Here is a 22,192-nt window from a genome sequence, read left to right on the forward strand (position 1 = left end):
TGAATTTTTCAAAATACTAAGGATTTTCTTAACTATCCCATCAAACTTGAGGTAAAGGATACAACAGATACAGTTAAGTCTGTCTCATATCTTGACTTACATCTAGAAATTGACAATGAAAGTCGGTGGAAAATAAAACTCTATGACAAAAGGGATTATTTCAGCCTCCCAATTTTGAACTTTCTTTTCTATGTAGCAACATTCCAGCAGCGCCTGCATATGAAGTATATATCCCTCAGTTGTCAATATAACAGGGCTTGCATGCATTTCCTATCATGATTTTCTTGATAGCAAATTGCTGTTTACATGGAAGCTATTAAACTAAGAGTTCCAAGTGGTGAAATTGAAAAGATCCCTTCGTAAAATTTACAGACGCCATCAAGAGTTGATTGACCGTTATGGAATATCCATTTCACAGATGACGACGGATATATTCCAATTGTCGTAACCACAATCCCGTCATGTGACCTACCGAATAGACTTATCACCGGATTTGTACTTACATGAACAACACAACGGGTGCCACATGTGGAGCAGGATCTGCTTACCCTTCCGGAGCACCCGAGATCACCCCCGGTTTTTGGTGGGGTTCGTGCTGCTCAGTCTTTAGTTTTCTATGTTGTGTTTTGTGTATTGTTGTTTGTCTTTTGGTCCTTTTCTTTTATTTTCAACTTCATTGTTTGATATTTGATGCGTTTCCATCAGTTTTAGTTTGTAACCCGGATTTGTTTTTATCTCTATCAATTTATGAGTTTTCGAACAGCGGTATACTACTGTTGCCTTTATTTGAATGTCCCTATGGTATCTTTCGCCTCTCTGGCGTACACAATTATGTCTTGTATCTTTCATGACTTTTTACAGACATGGAGATTTTTATAATTTATGGCATTAAAGCAATATAATAGGGGGATAAACACAACATTTTATTGCAGTTTGTTCAGGTTGAGTTTTATAATTTTACTTTTTGTTTCAAGCACATCAGATAATTGTAACCTAAACTATTGATTACTTAAGATGCTTATTGCACTGATTATACAAATAAAATATAGACAGATTTTATCTTTTGTCTTTTCTTTTGAAAAAAAAAAGATCTTGTTAATCCTTTAACATTCATCTTTAAAATATAATTCACAGAATAATTTTACGTAGTGTAAATCAAAAGTAATCGGTAAATGATAAACATTTATCATTTCTGTACATATATATATATATATATATATATATCAAACATATGACATTATATTGAGGTCAATTGTTTTGTAATTAGTTGTGTGCGTATTGAGTTGAATAATAAAGTGTACGCTTAAATATGCAAGACTTACTTAGGTTATTAGTTCGATGATTAGCATTTAAGATTTAGGCATTACGATTAAAGCTCCACCTTGACTCTTATCAGTTTGTTGATCATTGAAATTGTCTCATATTTATATTGTATTAGTACTCTTAATTACCTAATAAAAATTACCAAACTAGCCTGCGAATGAACATAAACTGTTATCACAGAGATATGTCTCGCATTTTTGTAATTTTGATAATGCAAATGTTGAAACTAAAATAGCAATACTTTAACATGTAAGTTATGCAAATATTCAAAGTCGATGAACCATGACTGAAAGTACATGGCTAAACAATCTCCATGGAATGAGATGTGCCAATGCTAACACAACTGCATACCAAATACCATTGACTTATTATAAGTTGTTCCCTTTTAACAAACCTAAACACAAACATTAACTTGTAAACAATGTAAAAGTTTCAAAGTCAATGAACCAGGATCAGGGATGGGGCTATATAATCTCCATGGAAACGATACTTGCAAATGCCAATACATTTGCATACCAAATATCATTGACTTAACATTAGCAGTTCATCTTAAACTGATCTAATCACAAACTAATACATGTAAACTAAGCAAAAGTTTCAAAGTAAATAGACCATGACTGAGGGGGCGGGGCCAAATATTCTCCATGGAAATGAGATGTGCTAATGCTTATACAACTGAACACCAAGTAACATTGCCTACCACTAATGGTTCCCCTTGAACTGACCTAAGCACAAACTAATACATGTTAACTTAGCAAAATTTTCAAAGTCTACAGACCATGACTAAGGGGACGGAGCCAAATAATCTCCATGGAAATGAGATATGCCAATGCTTATATAACTGCATACCAAATATCATTGACCTACCACTAGTGGTTCCCCATAAATTGACCTAATCACAAACTAATACATGTAAACTATGAAAAGTTTCAAAGTCAATAAACCTGGACTTAATACATTGTTGACGCCACCACCACCGCCGCCGCCGAAACCGGAAACAGCATACCTATGTCTCGCTTTTTGACTCCGTCAAGGCAAGACAAAAATTAAAAATACATACTTGAATGAACTGCTCTAAAGATATAACCCATTTTTTTTCACAGTACATGTCTGCATATGGGAATTATTGGGCACTATATTTCAGTGTGTAATGATTTAATAGCTAACCTGGTTACATTATGTTAGTGAGGCTTCTACTTTAGGAAGGAATTGTAATTTGTTTAGGTTCCTTTTAGCCATAAAGCTCTTTACTTGTTTATATGTTGGCTTTCAAATGTTTGAGTTTGAGCATTCCCGATGAAGATTAATCCAGAAAAGGACTTCGGACGTACAAAATTAATAGTGTTAATTCCATTTTGTAACTAATTCCAATTTTTCCAAACAATGAAATTCTGCACAGAGTAATTAACTAGTGGAATATAATGATTATATTATTCATTTAAGACAGGTTAGATTACCAATACTTGAAACAATACATTTCTCGTCAGAAATAGATCTTTCAGATGCAAAATAGTCATCATTAAATTAATAATGACACCACTATAAAAAAACCTCTCTTTTTTAGCTTGGAGTTGACTGCTGTATTGAAGATGTATGGTTGCAATGCAAGTATGGACACTACATTCAAGCTAGATACAGCACTGAATTTGGATTGTGATTAAATATTTGACACAGCATAGGTTTCTGACACAGAATGAATGTGATCTAAGAACTTTAAAATTTTTAATTTACCTATTGAAACTATATCATTATTATTTGCTTTTATATATAAATCAGAAATAACCAATTTAAAATGGAAAATTTTAAAGAAAAAAAGTAAAAAAACGGAAAAAAAATCCCCCCAAAAATTTTTTGAACCCCCTTATGATTCATCATCCCCAAACTCAATCCCAGCCTTCCCTTTGTGGTATGGTATCTTGTAGTACAATTTCAGAGAGATCCATACACTTTAACACAAGTTATTGTCAGGAAACTAGAAAAATGCTTGTTTTGTGGCCCCTTTTTTGCCCCAAATTTCTAAACGTTTAGGGCAATTAACCCCAAACTCAAACCCAGCTTTCCCTTTGTGATATGGAACCTTGTTGTACAATTTCATAAAGATCCATACACTTACACACAAGTTATTGTCCTGCAACTAGAAAAATGCTTGTTTTTTGCCCCTTTTTTGCCCCTAATTCCTAAAATTTTGAGGCAATTACCCCTAAAATCAATCCCAGCCTTCATTTTGTGGTATGGTACCTTGCAGTATAATTTCAGAGAGATCCATTCACTTGAACACAAGTTATTGTCTGGAAACTAGAAAAATGCTTATTTTTGGCCCTTTTTGCCCCCCAATTCCTAAACGTTATGGGCAATTACCCCAAAACTCAATTCCAGCTTTCCCGTTGTGATATGGAACCTTGTAGTACAATTTCATAAAGATCCATACACTTACACACAAGTTATTGTCATGAAACTAGAAAAATGCTAGTTTTTTGCCCCTTTTTGGCCCCTAATTCCTAAAATTTTGAGGCAATTACCCCCAAAAATCAATCCCAGCATTCCCTTTGTGATATGGAACCTTGTGGTACAATGTCAGAGAGATCCATACACTAACACACAAGTTATGTCTGGAAGTTACAAAAATGCTTATTTTTGGCCCCTTTTTGGCCCCTTATTCCTTAACTGTTGGTACCATAACCCCCAAAATCAATCCGCACCTTCCTTTTGAAAATCAATCCGCACCTTCCTTTTCAGGTATTGAACCTTATGGTAAAATTTCATAGAGATCCATTCGCTTAAACTAAAGTTAGAGTGCGAAAACCAATGTGTCTTCGGACGATGATGACGACACCAACGTCATACCAATATACGACCACAAAAATTTTTTGCGGTGGTATAAAAATTAATAATGCGAGTTTAAATTATTGCGATTAAAACCTGTCGCATTTTTCGCAATAATAAAAACATTGCAATAATTTCTGAATTTACAGTAACATGTAGTTTCTATTTCAATCAAATAGTTTGAATTACAAGCCTAGTATTTTGATGAATTTTTTTATTGAAGATTAAATAATTTCTTCACATTAAATGATGTCTGATGAGAAGGCAACTAAATTTACTGTCAGCTGTTCCACCATGATAGAAGTCCAAGGCCAGGTTCTGATATTGATCCCTGAAAACAAAAATGTAAATTAACTGTCAAGAAAACACACCTTTTCAGACAAATTGGACTTAACTCTATATGTCTCACATCTTCGCTAGCCAAGGGTTACGATTCACTTCCCTCCTCTCCACCCTTGGCAGATTAAGCCAACATTTGTGATAACAATGTTGCGCCATCTATCGGTAGATTAAAGTCACGCCCATTCCTAATACATTATTCTTGACCAATGGTAGCACTCGAACTCTTCAATTTGGAGGTAAAAACACGGTAGCGTCTAGATTCTACACACTTGGCACAGCAGGAAACGAAAATATAAGTTCACATTAATGCATTTGTGCAAGTAACATACACAGGAACTTCTATTAGTTGATTAAAAACATTAAAATTGTCACTAAATATAGTCTTATGTTTAGGATTGTAAAGACTTGTTGCACAATAAGCATGTGGCAATTGTTTACATACACTTTCTACATTTACTTGTGATCATGTTATAGGCGCTTTTTGATTGGATGCAGTGAGTTTCAACTGCAACCAATGAAAATCATTACCTTGTGTCTCCGAAATTCTATCTCAATCCGCCAAGGGTGGAGAGGAGGGAAGTGGATCGTAACCCTTGGCTAGCGAAGATGCATGTCTCAAGATTTAGGTCTGATTTTTATACGACCGCAAAAATTGAAAATTTTTTGGTCGTATATTGGTATGACGTTGGCGTCGTCGTCGTCGTCGTCGTCGTCGTCGCCGTCGTCTGGCGTCGTCCGGCGTCGTCCGAAGACACATTGGTTTTCGCACTCTAACTTTAGTTTAAGTGAATGGATCTCCATGAAATTTTACCATAAGGTTCAATACCACGAAAGGAAGGTGGGGATTGATTTTGGGGGTTATGGTACCAACAGTTAAGGAATTAGGGGCCAAAAAGGGGCCAAAAATAAGCATTTTTGTAACTTCCAGACAATAACTTGTGTGTAAGTGTATGGATCTCTCTGACATTGTACCACAAGGTTCCATATCACAAAGGGAAGGCTGTAATTGATTTTGGGGGTAATTGCCTCAAAATTTTAGGAATTAGGGGCCAAAAAAGGGGCAAAAAACAAGCATTTTTCTAGTTTCATGACAATAACTTGTGTGTAAGTGTTTGGATATTTCTGAAATTGTACTACAAGGTTCCATATCACAAAGGGAAAGCTGGAATTGAGTTTGGGGGTAATTGCCCGAAACGTTTAGGAATTGGGGGCCAAAAAGGGGCCAAAAATAAGCATTTTTCTAGTTTCCAGACAATAACTTGTGTTCAAGTGTATGGATCTCTCTGAAATTGTACTGCAAGGTACCATACCACAAAGGGAAGGCTGGGATTGAGTTTGGGGGTGATGAATCATAAGGGGGTTCAAAAAATTTGGGGGGGGGAATTTTTTTTTTCTTTTTTTTTTCTTTTTTTCCTTTTTTTTTTCTTTTAAAATTTTCCATTTTAAGTTGGTTATTTCTGATTAATATTTAAAAGCAAATAATAATGATATGGTAGGAGATACACACCAAACAGGATGTGTAAATTATTATATAATAAGTATTGTGCAATAGCAAGAAATTTTCAATTGCACAGTATTGCACAATTGCAAGAAATCTTCAATTGCACAGTATTGCGCAATAGCAAGAAATCTTCAATTGCACAGTATTGCGCAATAGCAAGAAATATCCAATAGCACAATATTGCGCAATAGCAAGAAATTGTCAATTGTACAGTATTGCACAATAGCAAGAAATATTCAATTGCACAGTATTGTGCAAAAGAAGATACTTCGTATAAATTGCTTATTTCTTGATCAATTTCAATGGGGTTTTATTCTTGAATTCTTGGGGTTCTTTAATATGCTGAATCTAACCGTGTATTAAGTTTTTGGATTTTGGGCCCCGTTTTTAAATTGGTCCACATTGAGGTCCAAAGGGTCCAAAATTTAACTTTGTTTGATTTCATCAAAAATTGAATTATTGGGGTTCTTTGATATGCCGAATCTAACCGTGTATTTAGATTCTTAATTTTTGGTTCCGTTTTCAAATTGGTCTACATTAAGGTCAAAAGGGTCCAAAATTAAACTTAGTTTGATTTTAACAAAAATTGAATTTTTAGGGTACTTTGATATGCTGAATCTAAAATGTATTTCGATTTTTGATTATGGGCCCAGTTTTCAAGTTGGTCCAAATCGGGGTCCAAAATTAAACTTTGTTTGATTTCAACAAAAATTGAATATATGGGGTTCTTTGATATGCTGAATCTAACCATGTATTTAGATTTTTGATTTTTGGGCCCCGTTATCAACTTTGTCCACATTGAGGTCAAAAGGGTCCAAAATTAAACTTTGTTTGATTTCATCAAAAATTGAATTCTTGGGGTTCTTTGATATGCTGAATCTAACCATGTATTTAGATTTTTTATTTGTGGACCCGCTATCAAATTGGTTCATATTGAGGTCAAAAGGGTCCAAAATTAAACTTTGTTTGATTTCATCAAAAATTGAATTATTGGGGTTCTTTGATATGCCAAATCTAACCGTGTATTTAGATTTTTAATTTTGGGTCCCGTTTTTAAATTGGTCTACATTAAGGTCCAAAGGGTCCAAAATTAAACTTAGTTTGATTTTAACAAAAATTGAATTCTTGGGGTTCTTTGATATGCTGAATCTAAACATGTGATTAGATTTTTGATTATGGGCCCAGTTTTCAAGTTGGTCCAAGTTGGGGTCCAAAATTAAACTTTGTTTGATTTCAACAAAAATTGAATATATGGGGTTCTTTGATATGCTGAATCTAAACATGTATTTAGATTTTAGATGTTTGGCCCAGTTTTCAAGTTGGTCCAAATTGGGGTCCAAAATTAAACTTTGTTTGATTTCAACAAAAATTGAATATATGGGGTTCTTTGATATGCTGAATCTTACCATGTATTTAGATTTTTTATTTGTGGGCCCGCTATCAAATTGGTTCATATTGAGGTCAAAAGGGTCCAAAATTAAACTTTGTTTGATTTCATCAAAAATTGAATTATTGGGGTTCTTTGATATGCCAAATCTAACCGTGTATTTAGATTTTTAATTCTGGGTCCCGTTTTTTAAATTGGTCTACATTAAGGTCCAAAGGGTCCAAAATTAAACTTAGTTTGATTTTAACAAAAATTGAATTTTTGGGGTTCTTTGATATGCTGAATCTAAAACATGTGTTTAGATTTTTGATTATGGGACCAGTTTTCAAGTTGGTCCAAGTTGGGGTCCAAAATTAAACTTTGTTTGATTTCAACAAAAATTGAATATATGGGGTTCTTTGATATGCTGAATCTAAACATGTATTTAGATTTTAGATTTTTGGTCCAGTTTTCAAGTTGGTCCAAATTGGGGTCCAAAATTAAACTTTGTTTGATTTCAACAAAAATTGAATATATGGGGTTCTTTGATATGCTGAATCTTACCATGTATTTAGATTTTTTATTTTGTAGTCCTGCTATCAAATTGGTTCATATTGAGGTCAAAAGGGTCCAAAATTAAACTTTGTTTGATTTCATCAAAAATTGAATTATTGGGGTTCTTTGATATGCCAAATCTAACCGTGTTTTTAGATTCTTAATTTTTGGTTCCGTTTTCAAATTGGTCTACATTAAGGTCCAAAGGGTCCAAAATTAAACTTAGTTTGATTTTAACAAAAATTGAATTCTTGGGGTTCTTTGATATGCTGAATCTAAACATGTGTTTAGATTTTTGATTATGGGCCCAGTTTTCAAGTTGGTCCAAGTTGGGGTCCAAAATTAAACTTTGTTTGATTTCAACAAAAATTGAATATGTGGGGTTCTTTGATATGCTGAATCTAAACATGTATTTAGATTTTAGATGTTTGGCCCAGTTTTCAAGTTGGTCCAAATTGGGGTCCAAAATTAAACTTTGTTTGATTTCAACAAAAATTGAATATATGGGGTTCTTTGATATGCTGAATCTTACCATGTATTTAGATTTTTTATTTTGTAGGCCTGCTATCAAAGTGGTTCATATTGAGGTCAAAAGGGTCCAAAATTAAACTTTGTTTGATTTCATCAAAAATTGAATTATTGGGGTTCTTTGATATGCCAAATCTAACCGTGTTTTTAGATTTTTAATTTTGGGTCCCGTTTTTTAAATTGGTCTACATTAAGGTCCAAAGGGTCCAAAATTAAAATTAGTTTGATTTTAACAAAAATTGAATTCTTGGGGTACTTTGATATGCTGAATCTAAACATGTGTTTAGATTTTTGATTATGGGACCAGTTTTCAAGTTTGTCCAAGTTGGGGTCCAAAATTAAACTTTGTTTGATTTCAACAAAAATTGAATATATGGGGTTCTTTGATATGCTGAATCTAACCATGTATTTTGATTTTGGACATTGGACCATAATAGGTAAATTAAAAAAATTGAAGTTCTTAGACCACATTCTTTCTGTGTCAGAAACCTATGCTGTGTCAAATATTTAATCACAATCCAAATTCAGAGCTGTATCAAGCTTGAATGTTGTGTCCATACTTGCCCCAACTGTTCAGGGTTCGACCTCTGCGGTCGTATCAAGCTGCGCCCAGCGAAGCATTTTATTTATTTTGATTTTTGGTGTTTTAACGACACTTTTAAGCACCGCTTTTGGGCTATTTTCGTGGCGGCCAGTTTTTAATGGTGGAGGAAGCCAGAGTGCCCGGAGAAAACCACCGACCTTCGATGGGAAAACTGACAATCCTAGTCAATTAAGATTAGAGTCAAGTGCACCCAGACAAGCAGGGTTTGAACTCACAACCTCAGTGTTGACTGGCTAGTGATTACAGTAGTAACTACATAAACCACTCGGCCACCGAGGCCCCCAGATTTAGGTCTGAATTATGATGCCTTTGAACAATAAACATAATAAAAAAATTTCACCTATGATGCTAACAACTTCAGGAAATCATGTCTAAGTCATGAGTTTTATAACTTAGAAAAAAAATACCCTAAGAGAATAATTTGGCTAAAAGTATATTCCTACATTTTATATATTCTGCTCTGCAGCCAAACTTGGTTAAACTTTAGCAAGAAATGTGAGTTCTGAAATCAATATTGATCATATATTTCTATAATATTAATTTTTCTAATTCTTTTTTTTTTTGTGTTTTGAGTCTACTCACAAGGATGGTATTTTGGTCCTTGGTCCTGATATCAACTTCATTTTTTCAAGATGAAAATTTAACACCACCAAAAAGGCCAAAAAATTGGGATTTTGGTGAAATTTTACAAAATCTTCTGGATTTCAACCAAATTTAGCCCTGAGAAACATACAGTGCAAGCCAGGTTCAACAAAATTAATATTCAAGTCAGATCTGTCATTTGTTATAACAAACATAATATTCCAAAATCTTTTTAATCAACCCATGTGTATAATAGGTTCCCTGTCTGGAAATTCGTCTGTTTTCATTGAATATGATGGAAATTTGGAATTGATGTTACCTGTCACATAAAATAAATGCTAATACATAAACTCTCCATAATAGACATATTTTCTATCTTTTCGTTGTGATAATAGCCATCAAATCCAAACTCATTTGAAATATTTTAGCTAGAAAAAGGAGCAATATAAGGGCCTTTTTGAACCTTCTCCTTTAATTCCGCAAAACAAATCATTATGATTATACTTTAGGAAAAAATATTTGTTGGTGTTCATGCATATGATACAAAAGTTACGTACTACAATTGTGTATGGGGATTTCTTTGATTCAGGATCAGGATTATCACTGGTTTCAACACTGGTACCATCTGGTCCTGTAGGTGTGGTATCTACGAAGGTTTCATCAACAACACGGAATCTTTAGAAAAAAATCATACTGTATACAATTAAGAAGCAATTATTAACTTGACAATTTGCTACAAAGTTTCTTAAAATCAAAAAAAAGCTAATCTCTTTAATTGAGACAATTCATTGTTACTAAGGGGTCACATAATGCAAATACAACTAAAGTAAAAACACTGTATACATGATGACAGCATACAAAATATTTGTTGTGTTTTAAACAAATTGTGCTCATGCAGTGATGCTAATACAATCATATTACTGGCAATTAATTTTAGTGTATATTGCTATATAAGTAATCTAGTAATTTAACAAATCTGGGAGATAGTAAGAATAATCTGCTGATTCAAGAAAATTCAAAATCAGCTGCTGATATTACTAGCCTGGGCTGTCGACTCCCATTTATTTTTATTTTCATGATGCCCATTTAAAACCACTAGCAAGTTATTGTTGATGAGCTCATTAAGAAGACATCTTGACAAGCTAAAGGACCATTAGAAAATAGTACTAAGAGTCACAGGTATAGAGAAAGATATATAACACATCACCTTCCATCAAAAATTAAACATTCTGCCTATACATGTACTAATATTTCAAAGTTATTCGGTCTTATTTCTTTCAATACCAATGTAAAATTTAGAACTTTTGGTGCTTAAATTGACAAACTTTCCTAAGCAACAAAATATCAAATCCCATGTTTTACTGATAGAAAACTATGAGTAAAGACTCCAAGGAGTTTCCTTTTATATATTATAGTTTTCAAGATAGTTTTTAGATAAGTTACAAAATGTGGACTTTTCATACTGAAAACTATGAGTAAAGACTCCAAGGAGTTTCCTTTTATATATTATAGTTTTCAAGATAGTTTTTAGATAAGTTACAAAATGTGGACTTTTCATACTGAAATTCAGCTGAAATTTTTGCATAATGAACTAATACTGGTATTCTCTCTTCCTCTGACAATGCATTTTCAATTTCAAGTTGACAGGTATGAAAAGTTGACTTCAACTTTATCATTATGAACCATTGTTTCAGTACCTTCCATGAAAGCAGCAACACTCTTATAAACAGAATAATGATAGGAAATGAAAACTCTAGAATAACATATATGCAGGAGCTGCTGGAATTTTTCTACACAGAAATGGAAAGTTCGCAATAAGAAAATTGAAATCATCTCTTTTTTTCATCTTGAAACAATAAAACTTAAACTAGAGAAAGATGGACAAGCATAAGAATGACAAGGAATAAAAGTAACTGTCTCAAGTTTATCAGTATAATATCCTGACCTGATCTCTTCACCAATATCCATGAAAAGATCATGTTTTTCTTCATCCACTTCATAGCTCCATGCCCAGAGTTGTTCTTTATCATCACTGCATGTGTTAAAGATTCAAATATATGCATAGATCATGGCATTTTAGTCATGTAGGACTTCTGTTTCTTTAAATTAAAAAAATGAACAAAAAAATAACACAATGGTCACTAAATGAATTCATTATCAGATATGGATCAAGATAATGTTTTTTTGTGTGCACTTATTTTCACAAATTTGGGTTTTCCGATGAATAAGCATCTATTTAATTTTGTGTAAATTCAAAAAAAAAAATTTCATTTTCTTAAATTCTTCATTTGCTCTCAGATCAGTATTGCTGTTTACAAAATGTCACAATGATTATTTCAATTATCATTTCAATTATCAAAATAGTCATCTGCTAGAGGTATTGCACAATTAAGTTGTTAATTACAAAATAAAGCTGTCACATTTGTTGGCTTTGGTAAAAGTTTATTTTTTGTTGTTATGTTTAAAAATTGTTTTTTTTGTATTGATTACAGATGTTGTTTTAATGGTTTCACAGTCCAATATAAGTTATATCAAATAAAAATACATTTACCATGTGTACAGTAACAAACACAGGTGATGTTATTCAAGAAAATAAAAATGCATTTAAAAATTTTCAACACACTTTTGTTGATAACTATATTAGGATACAATCTTGAAGGGTGCTGCATGGCATCTGCAGGTATTAATATATCATCAAAGAAACCCATAGAAACTGAAAGAAAAAAAAAGGCAACACATATTGAAGAAAAATATAAGAAGTTATCAAATCTCGTAATATCATGTGACCATATAAGTATTAAATGCATGCAAGGCCAAAAAAAATAATACATGTGTTTCCGCTAACCCTACCTACCCTAATTTTTAGTGCCTACCCTAACACTTTTTATGCCATTTTGGAACAAGCACTGTTAAAGTCAGACAGATTCCCTAGTAGTAACCAGCTAAAAAATGCTTGTAAAATAAAATAATATTGCCTACCTACCTACCCTACTTGTTTTCAGCACGTTAGCGGAAACACATGTATTATTTTTTTTGGCCTAACTTGTAATAAATCTTAAATTTATTTAGAATTGTTTATCTTGAACTTGTATTATACTGAAAACAGAAGTTAATTAAAAGATAAACTGGTAATTCCTTTGGTGATGGAACATCCACCAACTGTGATATTTAGACACAATTCTATACATATACAACATTTCAATCTCTAAATTAATCTTGAAAAGTTTTGATTAGATTTAGCTGTGACTCTCAAGGATATGCAATCAACATTAAAAATCATAAAAACAAGGTGAACTGTGAGCTATTGCTGCCCCTGCTATATTAAAGTATTCTGTTAACAGGAAGTTGATAATAAATGGATATCATGAAAATGCATCACATAGTATACCATACCCTCCCTCTTAATTCTCATGACATAAAAATTTTGCAATATTTCTTCATTCACTTGTAAAACAGGTAAACAAATATAAACTAATAATTTTGACTTATAAATATGAATATAAACTTTAAATCAAGAATCTTCATAAAACAATACATAAATAATTGGAGAATGTGTCATGATGCCCCGCTTGAATATAACATTATAAAGGGGCATAACTCGAGAATTGTAAAAGTGACGCCACGCAAACTTGATCTGAATAGTGTGGTAATAAGCATTGTGTATAAGTTTCATATCATTTGGTTGAGGCAAACAAAAGTTAGAGAATGGAAACTAATTTTGGGATGTAAGTACGTACGAACAGACAAGGGTAACACTTAATGCCCCCTCCTGTGACAGAGGGGGCATAAATACAAAAGACCAAGCAACACAAACCCCAACAAAACCTAGGGTTGATGTCAGATTCTCTGGAATGGTAAGCAGATCCTCCTCCACATGTGACATCAGTCTTGTTAAAAAAAATTGATACTTAAGTAATATCAAGTGATTACGGTAGGCATCACAAAATTGTGGATTGGTAATTGACTCTTTAATTAACCCCAAGAAATCTCCAAACTTGTAAACTATTAGTCATGTAAATTTTCAAGCCCTAAAACTTTAACAAATGTGAAAATTTGAAATAGAAAAACATAACATATGTCTATTAATAGAAGCTTACCATACACTCCTTCTTTACTACAACTTTTAGTTTTACCAGTCAATACTTCGTCAACAAATGGTCTGTACACTATATATCTGAAATGGACTGTTTGGAAGCAAAGAATTCAATATGTTTATTTTTAATTTTTTATATACCTCTTTATGTTACTGTTTACATTGATTTACAATATTAACTACAACACAACTAAGGATGCAAACTATCACTTTGATTGGTTGATTGGTGTCATCATATTCATCCTTGAAGGCTTTATCAGGACAGTTTTACAAAGGTTTTTCATGAGCTAAAGTGGAATTTAGTTTGAACAAATTTTATTTGCTTAAATATGCAAAAGGCAAAAGAAAGGGATGAGACACAAGTTTATAGTCAAACTTTAAAAGTCTTATCCCACGAACAATTTGTAAATCTAGAAAATAAACAAAGGATGTTTACAATACATAACAGATATATATATTATATAAATAACACATAGCTGAGAGAGTGATAGAGCAGATTGTTACCCAGAGAAAACATTGTATTCTGAGTCGAAGCAAGTGAATCAAGTATAATTTCATAAATTTTGATCTAAAACAGGACTAATTTGATAAAAGCCACGGAAAAATTCTGGACACTTAGCTTAACCATGTCATTTGCAAAACTATTTACCATGACAAATTAAGATATTTTGCTTTACTTGCAATTAATTTCTACAATTGCAACATCATTGTCGAAAGTTTGACCTGATTTATTGATATAAACATCTTATTAGTATTTTATTTACTCTTTTGTGAAAACTGAGACAATAAGTCATGACCAACTGCACCAAATAATGACAAAATCTCTGCATTTAATATTCCCTGGTATGACAAAGCTACAACCACAATGTGATTATTGGTCAATGAATAATAATTTCTTTAGTAATGATTCAATGCTTTACCTATTGAATGTGAAGCTCCATCACCTGGGAAAATAAAACTGTCCTCTATCTTGGTGATATCCCACAATGCAATGCACAGTCCAACATTATGTACTACCTTCAACGTATAAAAAGATAAATTCATAAACAATATCTTTTGTATTTATTTGAAGAGATTTAATTTTATGGTCATTAGTTTAATTTTTTAAGGAAACAAGAGCGTGTACTGAGTCTGACCTAATGTGAAAAATGTAATTTCTTTTAATATTCCATGTTCAGTCTAATTTTTCTTCAATTTCATTGTTTTAGAAATGTTTGATGTTGAAAGTCTAACACATTAAAAAAGAATATTTTAAATGACTGCATATAACTAAATTTGATTCTGATGGTAATATACTGATGTGTAGCTAAGCCCTTGATATCCTGAAAGTCTCACTGCCTTGGTGTTTTTAAAAACATTAAAATTAAGAAATATGTGTTGCCTGTATATTAGTTTGATAGTAAAATATTCAAGGTCAATTAATCATAACATAAAATTGAGAATGGATATGGGGAATGAGTCAAAGAGACAACAACCCGACCAAAGAGCAGAAAACAGCCGAAGGCCACCAAAGGGTCTTCAACAAAGTAAGAAAATCCCAAACCTGGAGGCGGGTTTTAGCTGGCCCCTAGACAAAAATATATACTGGTTCAGAGAAAATGTAGTCACACTAAACTCCGAAACATATAATTGAACCAAAATTAAAAAAAACATACAAGACTAACAAAGGCCAGAGGTTCCTGACTTGGGACAGGCGCAAAAATACCGGGGGATTAAACATGTTTTGTGAGATCTCAACCCTCCCCCTATAACTCTAGCCAATGTAGAACCAGGTAAAATACAAGAAGAACTATCAAATGGGAGAAAAGACAAACATCGATTGTTCTCTGTCTGTCATTCTTGTTTTTCAATTATTGTTTTTATCTATTGTTTATTGGTTTTCTCTTTGGAATTCATTTTTACCCTATGTCATCTTAATGCCTTGCATAGCTTACAATTAGCCTATAGTTAAACATGTTAAAGGCAGAGTGTATGTATGGAAATAAATGATCAACGAACTGCTGATGATTTTCTAAACATTGCTAGTCTGTATATAAACCCTGCACACTGTTGAGTTCAATTACCTTATTGGCAAATTTTTTGTTCAAAGCTTCTATTACTGCATCATTGAATTTAATATTGAATAGCCATGGTGGGATCCTCACAGTATCTTTCATTTCTACCAACACAAACATTATCAGGATTTTTCTTGGTTACATCTTTTGTCTAAAATATAAAAGGTGACTGATTTATATAACTATATTTCAATGATAAGAATGATACACAATCTAATTAAAATTAGTTCTCCACACTTGCTCCTTATTTTCGTTCAGTTGTTTATATGTCACATGTGGGAATGTATACAGAGTTTTTACTTTAGTTGACCCTAGACATGACCCTCAAGCAGCTGTAGTTAGATCTCCCACACGCAACATATCAACAACCGAATAATAAAATGCTCCGCTGGGCGCAGCTTGATACGACCGCAGAGTTTGAACCCTGAACAGTTGGGGCAAGTATGGACACAACATTCAAGCTTGATACAGCACTGAATTTGGATTGTGATTAAATATTTGACACAGCATAGGTTTCTGACACAGAATGAACAATGAATAAGTTTTTAGGCCCCTTTTTGGCCCTAAATTCCTAAACATTTCGGGCAATTACCCCCAAACTCAAACCCAGCTTTCCCTTTGTGATATGGAACCTTGTAGTACAATTTCATAAAGACCCATACACTTACACACAAGTTACTGTCCTGAAACTAGAAAAATGCTTGTTTTTTGCCCCTTTTTGGCCCCTAATTCCCAAAATTTTTAGGCAATTACTCCCAAAATCAATCCCAGCATTCCCTTTGTAGTATGGTACCTTGCAGTACAATTTCAGAGAGATCCATACACTTGAACACAAGTTATTGTCTTGAAACTAGAAAAATGCTTATTTTTGGCCCCTTTTTGGCCCCTTATTCGTAAATGTTTTGGGCTATTACCCCCAAACTCAATTCCAGCTTTCCCTTTGTGATATGGAACCTTGAAGTACAATTTCAGAAAGATCCATACACTTACACACAAGTTATTGTCATGAAACTAGAAAAATGCTTGTTTTTTGCCCCTTTTTTTGCCCCTAATTCCTAAAATGTTGAGGCAATTACCCCAAAAATCAATCCCAGCATTCCCTTTGTGATATGGAACCTTGTGGTACAATGTCAGAGTGATCCATACACTAACACACAAGTTATGTCTGGAAGTTACAAAAATGCTTATTTTTGGCCCCTTTTTGGCCCCTAATTCCTAAACTGTTGGTACCATAACCCCCAAAATCAATCCCAACCTTCCTTTTGTGGTATTGAACCTTATGGTAAAATTTCATAGAGATCCATTCACTTAAACTAAAGTTAGAGTGCGAAAACCAATGTGTCTTCGGATGACGACGCCGGAAGACGATGACGCCAACTTCATACCAATATTATATACGACCGCAAAATTTTTTTGCGGTCGTATAAAAATTAGAGGCAAGTGCGGAGAACTAATTTTAATTAGATTTTGGAATGATACCCAGATTTGATACAATACATAACTATCTAGGCTCCATTGATCCTGAATCTCTCCTCTAGGACACATGGGAACGCTCTTTGAGAATACTGACCTGAGAATTTGCGACATTTGAAATTTTTACATCATACAACAATCACTTTTCCTTTGTGGTGTCAAAACTTTACAGGGACCATTGTGATGTCCAGTACTGGCTGACAAATAGCAATAAGGTGTATTTGTGGAACCCAGGTGTGAACCCAGGATTTGATGTTAGAAGGGGTGATCCTGAGAGTTAATCTTCCATATTTTAACCAAAAAATGATTGTAACTTTACCTATATATTGCATTTTTGTTACTTTTTTAGGGGTGCGTCTGTGTGCAAATAATATTTTCTGTCTTCATTAATTATTCAACCTACAGATCATGCGGACCAGGCCAGCAAAAACAATGAAAAATGCTGTCAGTCCAGTAACATTATCCTGAAAAGAGGACTCACAAGCTATATATTTCGATACTGGTCAAGGACCAGTTACAGTCATCTGCCATTTTATGTAATAACAGAAACGTTTTGTAAATGTATCATACTGCTATTACCCTCACACAATAACTTTAATCTAATTTTTACAAAATTTATCTTGTTTGATCAGATTAAGACAAAAAAATCTTTCACTTTTTTTAACACGTCGTGGGAAGATACGCTTGCGGAGCATGACACAATCACTTTATGATGTCCTCGATTTTGGAGAACTTACCATATTCAGACAAAGTAATATCAAAGGTTGATAAGAATTAAACTAGAGCCTGTGTCACTCACCTGATTCTACTTTGGTTTTGGAAATCATGTAAAAATAGATTAAAATCATAACAGATACCCTTATAATGATTGAAGCCAAATTTGGTTTAATATTGGCCCCGTAATTTAATCAAAAGCAGAAGACTTTTGTAAAGTTTACAGAAATTACCAATAAATTCATTGAAATTGTAGAAAATGACTTTATACAGTCAGGGGACTTACTTAAATGAGTGATTTTCTAAATCACTGATTCAAGTAACATTATGTCCATAAAGGTTGGAAGTAAGAGTTGTCTTTCTTTAATAATCACCTATCTAAGTAGTACAAATTAATCACTGGCGGACTAAGTGATTTAATTTTATTGAAGCTTTAAATATAGAATACCAATGATCCAGGGACTTATTATGTTGCTAAAATTATCAGAACCAACATCTGTGTTTATAGGATGACGGGGTCATGTCAGGTGATGACCTTGTACTGAATCTAGGATAATGACATAAAAATTACTTGTTTAAGTATCATACCTCAATTTCCTTCCAAAAAATCACTTCTTTAAGTATCATTATTTTAATAACCCCCACTAATTTTAACACCCCGAACAGTGAAATTTTGATCGTGAACAGTAGAATTTTATTACATAATCTGTAAGATGAAACCTTGAATTTTACAGGAAAAATACTCCCACTGCTGGGAAAAATCTGTTAAGAAAGTATCAGTTCATTATGTAAAACCATTATTATAGCATTTTTTCAATTAAAATAGAATTTGCAGCTAAATGATTTCATCACAGACATAAACCTTGCTACTTAAAAGAAGCAAAAAGTTCATTTTTTTCAATTTTACTAATGAAAAGATATTATCTAAAACTTTGTGGTTTAAAATTTTGGTAAAACTACAAAATCACAATTTGTGACAAAACTTCGAATTTGCTACTTAAATAAGTGATTTAAAAATCACTGATTTCAATAAGTCCCCTGACTGTTTATAAGGACAATAACTCCAACAAGATGTCAATTGACAATATTACTCATGTTGACTTATGTGTAGATCTTCTTTTCTTGATATTTTTGCAGTTTACAGTAGATCTCAATCTATAAAGATACATATATTAAGGTCTTCATCAGAACCTCATAAGGAACATTTATGCCATGTTTAGTTTCATTCCATTCAGTGCTCCTCTAGAAGAAGCATTTGTATGTATTTCCCATAGGGTCTTATGTTAAACTAAGTCCCCTGCTGGCGGCCATCTTGGATGATGGTTTGGCTACAAAGTAACAACACTTGGTCAGCACCTCATAAGAACATTCATGCCATGTTTGGTTTCATTCTATTCAGTGGTTCTCTAGAAGAAAACATTTGTATGTATTTCCCATAGGGTCCTATGTTAAACTTACTCCCCCTTCTGGCAGCCATCTTGGACGACAAATCAGCTATAAAGTAACAACACTTGGTCAGCACCTCAAAAGATACATTTATACCATGTTTGGTTTCATTCCATTAAGCAGTTTTCTAGAAGAAGACATTTGTATATATTTCCCTTAGGGTCTTTTGTTAAACTAAGTCCCCTGTTGGCAGCCATCTTGGTTGATTGATCGACTACAAAGTAATAACACTTGGCCAGCACCTCATTATGAACATTCATGCCATGTTTGGATTCATTCCATTCAGTGGTTCTCTAAACATGCTAAAAGAAGACATTTGTATGTATTTCCAATAGGGTCCTATGTTAAACAAAGTCACTCTCTGGTGGCCATCATGGATGATGGTTTGCTACAAAGTAACATCACTTGGTCAGCACCTTATAAGGAACATTCATGCCATGTTTGGTTTCATTCCATTCAGTGGTTCTCTAAAAGAAGACATTTGTATGTATTGTCCAGAGGGTCCTATGTTAAACAAAGTCCTGCGCTGGCGGCCATCTTGGATGATGGATCGGCTACAAAGTTACAACACTTGGTCAGCACCTCATAAGGAACATTCATTAACCATGTTTTATTTTACTCCATTCAGTGGTTCTCTAAAAGAAGACATTTGTATGTATTGTCCATAGGGTCCTATGTTAAACGAAGTCCCCAGCTGGCAGCCATCTTGGATGATGGATCGGCTACAATGTAACAACACTTGGTCAGCACCTCATAAGGAACATTAATGCCATGTTTGGTTTCATTCCATTCAGTGGTTCTCTAGAAGTTATCGATGATGACGTACGACGGACAACGACAGACGAAGGACGCCAAGTGATGAGAAAAGCTCACTTGGCACTTTGGGCCAGGTGAGCTAAAAAAGATTATAAATTTGAAAACTAACTTCTTTGCTTCTATTAATTGAATACAGTCATGACAGTGTAACTTGTTGATTTCAAGTAAAATAAATTCATGATCAGTTCAGATTTAGCAAAGGGAAGAAAAGCTTTGGAATTGGCGATGGAAGAACTACATGTTAAGTTCATTTGAAATTCAACCTTCTCTTCTTTCACCACAAAATATCAAAATTTGAAACTTATGTTCAGATTAAGCGAATATTTCTATAATTTAGTAGCTATAGATTCAGAAGTGACGTTAATTGGTTCTTATACTCGTAAAATGTCACCCAAAAACTGCCACTCCAATACCCTGTTTACATTAGTTACAAAAGGATTTGAAGTCCTAATCCATGGTGCTAAAACTAACTTTGGGTAACCTGTTATAAATTAATAGGTCCAAATTGCATTACTGTTACAATAATATTTGAGAAAAACTGTGAATTTCTGACGGTAACTGGTACCAGTAGTATACACAAATTAAAGAAATGTTGCGACAGATTGATGTTTGACTTCACTGACAAGGGCTTGTTTAGTGGGTCAGACGAGGTTTTACTGTCAACAGCGGTCGCTATCCTATATAAAACACCTAGGATAGCGACCGCCACTGAAAGTAAAACCTCGTCTGACCCATTAAACAAGCTCCTGGGGGTTTATACTTCAAAAAGTCTAATATTTGTTGAAGAGGGGACCTAGCTACTAAAGATTTTATTTTGTTTTGGCGACAACGGTTTTGATTTTCTTACATGGCTAAAAGTCTAAGTAAAATCTAATGATTATTTATATTAATTATACCTTTAGATCAAATAACTTTTAAAATTTAATGCATGTTTGACATCAACTGTCTTCATAGGACATCATAAGCGTCATCTCGACGTTGATCTCCACATTGTTTAGTTTTACTTTGTACTTTCGTTTTTACTTTGGTAATACTTGTTTCTGTCATAGGTGTACGCCGAAGTCCGGTGGCATACTGACTGCATACGTGTTACTATCGAGTTACGTCATTGTGCATTACCGATGTAAGCAGTCATTAAATTTTGACAGGCTAGCAAGTGAAACAATATTGCATGCATTAATTTTTAAAGAAATGCGGAAGATACCAGCCTTTTTAGTAGTAAATTTTGTGCAACATAAAATTTGAAAATTAAAACTGTGTAATAAAAAAGAGAATATTGAATCATATTATTTGAAAGTTCTCTAAAATAAAATTATTTTCAAAGAAAAAATCTGCCTAGACAGTTAACTTTTTTGAATAAAAAAGTCAGAAATTTCTAAGGAAACTACGATTGAATTTTTAAATGAAATAAGTTCTATAAAACGACTGTCTGGCATGTTATTTTTGCAAGATTATGAAGTTTAAGCCCTTAATTATGATTAAAAATATCTACTTTTATTATTTTACAAAACGGTTATCATACTATAAAATAACATGTCTATTATATTGCATAGATAAGATCTCAGATCAATATATAATTAAATCAGTCCCAGTAAAGATTGATATATACACATTTATAGAGTAGATTGTTATTTATTTCAATGATAGATGTCTTTACGGTAATCTGTAGGAGTCACAAAAATACTTGCATTCAGTTTTCTTTTTCAAGTGATACTTGGTAAAAAAGATATCACCATCTATCTTCAAAGACCCAAATGTTGGCAAGCACCTGTCCTACCCCCATGACAAATAGGTCATTGTCCCCGTATACAACGACCGAAAACAATATTGTTTTCGATTGTTAATCACATTGACATCTTTATAAAGTAGTTAGGTGTTGACAATTCAAGTGGAAAGCCAACACTCAAATGACACTTAAAAAAGAGAAAATCCTGAACATTCATAGGTCAGATTTATGTTAAAATCAAAGATG

The 22,192-nt window shown here is 33.2% G+C and overlaps 1 protein-coding gene across 1 annotated transcript; it reads right to left on the bottom strand.

Annotated features, from left to right (window-relative positions):
• Positions 1-4,345: 4,345 nt before the first annotated feature.
• LOC127710308 (DNA-directed RNA polymerase III subunit RPC8-like) lies at positions 4,346-21,239 on the bottom strand. The gene is made up of 8 exons (XM_052216109.1): positions 21,117-21,239; positions 15,781-15,922; positions 14,638-14,734; positions 13,722-13,808; positions 12,274-12,337; positions 11,570-11,656; positions 10,182-10,299; positions 4,346-4,477 (listed from the first exon to the last, which is right to left on the bottom strand). Exons 2-8 carry the CDS (start codon positions 15,889-15,891, stop codon positions 4,427-4,429), a joined length of 615 nt encoding a protein of 204 aa, XP_052072069.1. The 5' UTR covers positions 15,892-15,922; positions 21,117-21,239; the 3' UTR covers positions 4,346-4,426.
• Between the last annotated feature and the right edge of the window lie 953 nt (positions 21,240-22,192).

This window comes from Mytilus californianus, unplaced genomic scaffold, assembly GCF_021869535.1.
Source record: "Mytilus californianus isolate M0D057914Y unplaced genomic scaffold, xbMytCali1.0.p SCAF_7, whole genome shotgun sequence".
NCBI classification, from domain to species: domain Eukaryota; kingdom Metazoa; phylum Mollusca; class Bivalvia; order Mytilida; family Mytilidae; genus Mytilus; species Mytilus californianus.

Coding starts and splice junctions, on each gene's coding strand:
- LOC127710308 (XM_052216109.1), bottom strand. CDS start 15,891: ATGTTTGTGTTGGTAGAAATGAAAGATACTGTGAGGATCCCACCATGG. Junction 13,809..14,637: donor TGGAGCTTCACATTCAATAG/GTAAAGCATTGA, acceptor GCTTCCAAACAG/TCCATTTCAGATATATAGTG. Junction 12,338..13,721: donor TAGTAAAGAAGGAGTGTATG/GTAAGCTTCTAT, acceptor TTTTTCTTTCAG/TTTCTATGGGTTTCTTTGAT.